The following is a 6,054-nucleotide window of genomic DNA, read 5'->3' on the forward strand; positions in this document are numbered from 1 at the left end:
TCTTTTAAGCTCTCTAGCAGCGGCGACTAAATGTTCGTTCAGAGTTCAGGATCAATTAATCAAGCTTTGGGTTGTTCTTGACAGTTTTGTTTATTTGGCATGCCACGCTTGTCTCAAGTATTATTTTTTTTCCAGCATTATTTTGGATCCTTGGCCATGGTCAATGTATATGTGTGTGTTTTTCCTTGCCAAGCATGAGGTGATTTTTCTGTATGATGGATTGGCTTTGGGGTGTTTTTCTTTTCAGTTTCCTTCACAAAATTATGATTTTTCAATCCGACAGTTTGTTCAGAATGTGATTTATTTCTACGCATGATAAAATAGGTCGATAGTTACTGTACATAGATATATACACAAGTCCCTAGTGACACCATATTAATGGTTTCAAATCCGCCCATGAAATTACCACACGCTTGATTCACTTAAACAAAAACAGCTTTACCAAATGGCACTGTTTCATTTACTAGGTTTGGGTAATTAGCTCCAATGGAAAAGATCCCAAGGCCAGTAACAATAGGATTATAGAAATAGTCAGTTCTTCCGGTACGCAACATAAACTATCTCCCTCTATTTTTATCTAAAGAATCCTGCAATTTACCCGTCCATGCAGTCTCTAGCTAGGCAGTTATTTTTGTGCAGCTTTCCATTCAAACACCGTCTTCTCTATCGAATCTACACGTACTCTCTCCCCTCCGAAAAGCCTTTCTTTATTTTATTTAAAATTAAAAAAAGAAAAAAAATATTTGGAACCCAGGCCACAGGCCCCAGAACTTACAGGCAGTAGTTTTTGGTTTCCAGAGAAGGAAAAATTTACAACCCCATGAACCCAATAAAACACCTACCAACTCCATCTCCGTCTCCTTCCTGGAGCTCCCCCCACACCCTCCCTGCATGATGCAATCCTAAAGAAAGCTGCTGAAACCTAAAGCTGGTAGAAAGCTGCCTCCCCTCTCCCCCTTTGGTGTTGTCTGTGTAGCAGCAAAGCCAAAAAAACAACACTGCTCCTCCAAAGACCTTTTCCATCCCCTCACTCTCTCTCCCCCCTCTCTCCTCTCTCTCTCTCAAATTCATTCCTAGCTGTACCCACATCTCTCCCCCAGTCCCTTTTGTTTTGTTTATTCGCATCTCTCCTCCGTCCTCGCTCTCATCTGGTCCGGCGCGGCGAGCTCTACATGATAGAGATATCCCAGTGATCTGCCACCTCCCTCCTTCCCCCGAGCTTATATAGAGACGCCCCAATTCCATTGGCCCATTCCCATCGCCGGACCCTCCAGGCTTGGGAAATTGCGATCGCGAGCAAGAACACGGAGAGATTGATTTGTTCGCAGGAGAGGAGAGAAGCCGGCGGGGATCGATTCTCTTGTTTGGTTGAGGTGGCATTTTGTTGCCGGTAGATTGATCTAGCTCAGGAGGACGAGGTAGAAGAAGCTAAGCGACGACGGCGGTGTGTAGTGCGGCGCCAGCCACCATGTTGAGCTCCTGCGCGCCGGCGGCCCTGCCGCCTCCAGAGGCGGGCGCCGCGCCGCCGGAGCCGTTCCGGTCGCTGCAGATCGCCACGACCAGCGCCGGCGCCGGCGCCAAGAAGAAGCGGCGGCCCGCCGGCACTCCTGGTAAGCTCCTGCCTACCCGCCTGCCTGTCTCAGAAACATGCATCCAATTACACATCACGTAAGTGGAGGAGACGATTAAAAAAAGAAACATTTTTTAACTACTACTCAGTACTCACACTCTTGCCGTCTTGCGTGCGTGACATTGGCGGCGCCGGTCGCCGGCGTGGAGCGCAGACCCGGACGCGGAGGTTGTGTCGCTGTCGCCGCGGACGCTGCTGGAGTCGGACCGGTACGTGTGCGAGATCTGCGGGCAGGGGTTCCAGCGCGACCAGAACCTGCAGATGCACCGGCGGCGGCACAAGGTGCCGTGGAAGCTGCTGAAGCGGGAGGCCGGGGAGGCGGCGCGGAAGCGGGTGTTCGTGTGCCCGGAGCCAAGCTGCCTCCACCACGACCCCTCCCACGCGCTCGGCGACCTCGTCGGCATCAAGAAGCACTTCCGGCGGAAACACAGCGGCCACCGGCAGTGGGCCTGCGCGCGGTGCTCCAAGGCCTACGCCGTCCATTCCGACTACAAGGCCCACCTCAAGACCTGCGGCACCCGCGGCCACACCTGCGACTGCGGCCGCGTCTTCTCCCGGTACGTGCGCGCTGCTGATCGACGAGCTGCTCTCTCCTCGATCTCATGCCCCCGGTCTGATGCTACTGCGGCCCTACTGCTAGTCCTTAATCTTGTTTAGTCCGCCACTAATCAGCCGATAATCCAGCAGCAGTTAGTCCGGCCGATCTTTTGGCATCTCTTTCAGTGCGAGATTTGGCAAGAATGGGGGCTCCAGAAAGGCGTGATGATTTTTGGGGGAAATTTTGCGGGGTCGGTCACACTCTTGTCTTTCCAGGCATCTACTTCACCTTTATCATCTCCTAGCTTCTGCCGCAGCTGTTTACAGCCTACAGCTCGCTCCATCTCTCTCCCCCCTCTCTTTTGGCGTCCGTCAAGAGGAGAGAGAAGGGGAGAGAGGAGAGAGAGACGGTGGTAGCAGGGAAGGGACAGGCGCAATTCCCGAGGGCAGTGCAGCAGGCGGCAGCGACGCGCTGGCTGCCTGCGCCTGTATCGGCCAGTGCAGTACGTGTAGTCGCGTACTCGCGTACGTCGGCTGCTTTTCGCATTTGCTGCCATTGCCATGGCTGTACGCCTAGGGGAGCTACTCCGCTTGGCTCTTGCGGGGGGCTCCATTGAATGCCTGCCCATCCACGAACCAACCAAACGGCCCCAAAGCCCGCGCCTGACAGAGAGATCGAATCGCACAGCCCCTGATCGCCCCCTTGGCTTCTCTCGGTCACGCACCCTTGTCCTTGGCGCTAGCTGCTCTCCTTGCAAGTCGGATCCCATCAAATAAACCCTTACCTTACCCAGCAGCAGATGCACACAGCTTGCCCTGGCCTTGATAAGGAGGGCATCAGCAGCATAACCCTCGGCACTCAGCAGCTCTTCCCACATACAATACAATACAGCCATTGCTCGATCGCTTTTGGGTTTTAGAATGAAGTAACACTGGTGCGTGTGGCGTGATATGACTATATGATGCGCCGTTTTTACAGGGTGGAGAGCTTTATCGAGCACCAGGACACGTGCAACGCCGGCCGGCCGCGGGCCGAGACGTCGTCCTCGCCGGCTAGCGGCGGCGGCGGTGGTGGCGGGTTCGCCGCGGCGGCATCCACATCGCAGCAGCAGCAGCGCCAGATGCACGCGGCGCTGTCGCGGACGGCGTCCAGCGCGAGCCCCTCCAGCGGCGGCGGCGACCTCGGGGTGAGCCCCGTGGCGTGGCCTGGCCCGGCGATGGCGAGCCCCACGGCCGCCGCGGCGTTCCACCACCGGTTCGACCCAGCGCCGCTGTCGCCTCCGACGCCGCACGAGCTTCCCGGCGCCCACAACCTGGAGCTGCAGCTCATGCCGCCGCGCGGGAGCTGCGCGACCCAGCATTCGCCGGCTGTCACGAACCCCCACCTCGGCGCCGACCCGATGCGGCTGCAGCTGTCGATCGGGTTCGGCGGCGGCGCACGCGGCGACGACGGCAGCGAGATGCCGGCGGCGGCGAGGCTCAAGGAGGAGGCCCGGGAGCAGCTGCGGCTGGCGATGGCGGAGAAGGCGGCCGCCGACGAGGCCCGGGCGCAGGCGCGGCGGCAGGTGGAGCTGGCCGAGCAGGAGCTGGCGACCGCGCGGCGCATGCGGCAGCATGCGCAGGCGGAGCTGGGCCGCGCGCACGCGCTCCGGGACCACGCCGTGCGCCAGGTGGACGCCACGCTGCTCCAGGTCACCTGCTACAGCTGCCGCTGCAAGTTCCGCGCGCGCGCGGCCGGCGCCATGAGCTCCGAGGTCGCCAGCTACGTCTCCTCCGTCGTCACCGAGGGCGGCGACGCCGAGGTCGACGACCTCCACCACCACCACCGCCGGCAGCTCAACGCCAACGACGCCCCGAGCCACGCTAGGATGATGGACATCAACTAGCGCCGCCCGGGCAGCTCGTACGTCATGCATGCAAATTAAGGATCATTTCTTTTCTCCTTTTTCTTCTTCTTCTTCTTCCCCAGCTCGTCCACTCCTTCTGGCTGTTGTTTTAGCCATGGATGAGGCTGTGATGGATGGATGTGCCACCAGCTGCATGGTGGTGTGATTAGATGCGGTGATGGCCTGATGGGATCGATCAGTACTAGCTCTATCTTGACTCCCATGGCGGGAGTCATGCAGAGCAAGTGAAGTGAAGCTAAGAGAGGGGTCTAAGCTAATCGCGACGTGCATGGAATCTTTCGCTTGTTTGCTTGCTGTTGGAGTTTCTTACAATAACATTTGTTCGATCGATCTAGATTCAGGAGCATTTCGGCAGCCGTGCATGCCAGCTCTTGTCATCGTCTCAGCTAACATCTTGATAGTGTTGCAGTCAGACTGGAGGGACCCATTTCTTTTGCTATTCTGTGGATTGCTCCAGTTTTACATTTTCCTTCTCGAACGTTGCACTCCAGAAATTAACGAGGCAATGGAGTGGGGGGAGAAGTGATGTATAGCAGGTTCGGTTAAGTGTTTTAAACACAATTACTCGGGGATCTTAACTGTCAACGGCACCATCATGATTCCCTTGTTTTGCATAGGGTCCTTTTGGTTTTGGGAGGTTTAATTTCATGAGGCTTTGAGGAAAGAGGATGGATAGGTGACATTGCTGACTTTGGTAATGGCGGCGGATGGAGGCCGGAGCATGAGACGACGGTAGGGGGAGGATGACCGGTGGGCAAGATAGGGATGAAAATCAGTAGGATTAGTGCGGCAGCGAGGGGGGGGGGGGGGGGGGGGGGGCGGGGAGCGAGTAGACGGTCACAAATGGTAACACAATTGGTAACAATGATAAAGGAAAATAGGATAGGGGAGCGTTGGTCCAATGGTAGGGACAACGCTGGAGATGGTCAGGGCAAGATGAGCGCAATGATAACATGTAGAAAGAGATAGAGGAGCAGCTCTTGAATCATGATCGAACGATTTAAGATCATCGGAAAAGAGAAATAGAGGTGAAAATTAAACAGCCATTTGAAGAAAAACTTAATAGATTTTTCTAAAGCAAATCACGCATAAAAGCTGCTGATTATATTTAAAAAAAAAAGAAATCGAGACGAGTAAAAAGCTTACTATAAGTTCTTAGTTGAACCTATGGTAGAAATGCTTTGTGATTTCTATTAGAAACATTTCATTTTTGTCACAAGGAAAGGTTTTGTGGAGCGGGGAACGAATTGGGGGGGGGGGGGGGGGGGGGGGGGGGGCGGCGCGGCGGCGGGGGGCGACGGTGTTTGGGGTTGAAGCTGCCGGGCACCGAGGTGCAAAACGCTCGCAAGAGCCAAGAGGTCGATGAGGTCGATCTCCAAGCCCGAAGCCGCACTGTTGCCGCTCAGCAACGGCCCGGGTAGTCCAAAACAACACGCGCGCACACACACGACCCGGCCCTTGCTTAGCCTCAGAGAGACGATGAATGAATGAAACGTTTCCTGCAGATGACAATAAATAGAAGCAGATGTGGACGCATGGTTTTCAGTGCCCCTGCCAAGCTCCCCACTCACTTTTCTGGCCCACACCCTTTCTCTCTCTATCCTCTCTCTCTCTCATCCAGACACAAACACCCTTTCTCTCTCCTCTATTCTCTCACCTTTCTCTCTCTCCGTTTGTCTGTCTCGCTCTGTACCGTCTTATAGCACTGAAAGATAGGCAGAAAGTATTACTGCCCGTGTCTGTGCCCGCAGCGTGTGGGGGCGGCGGTGTACTGGTAGCACTGTAGCGCCACTGCTGCTGCCACTCCTCAACTCAACGGGCCGCCCGGCCGGCATTGACGACCTCTGAAACATCAACGATCTGAATGAAATGAATCGCTCATGATTTCGTGATGCATGCATGCGAAATGTTCTGCAGAAAAGCTACTCCGGCTAGCCGCTAGCGAGAGCTCTAGGCGGGCGGCTAGGCCAGTTGAACGAA

At 55.5% G+C, this 6,054-nt stretch overlaps 1 protein-coding gene across 1 annotated transcript; it reads left to right on the forward strand.

Moving 5' to 3' along the window:
• Positions 1-868: 868 nt before the first annotated feature.
• Positions 869-4,408, forward strand: LOC117859718 (protein indeterminate-domain 14). The gene is made up of 3 exons (XM_034742897.2): positions 869-1,610; positions 1,785-2,187; positions 3,147-4,408. The coding sequence occupies exons 1-3, from the start codon at positions 1,469-1,471 to the stop codon at positions 4,051-4,053; spliced, it is 1,452 nt and encodes a 483-aa protein (XP_034598788.1). The 5' UTR covers positions 869-1,468; the 3' UTR covers positions 4,054-4,408.
• The last annotated feature ends 1,646 nt before the right edge of the window (positions 4,409-6,054 follow it).

The sequence above is a fragment of the Setaria viridis genome, chromosome 6, assembly GCF_005286985.2.
Source record: "Setaria viridis chromosome 6, Setaria_viridis_v4.0, whole genome shotgun sequence".
Taxonomy (NCBI): domain Eukaryota; kingdom Viridiplantae; phylum Streptophyta; class Magnoliopsida; order Poales; family Poaceae; genus Setaria; species Setaria viridis.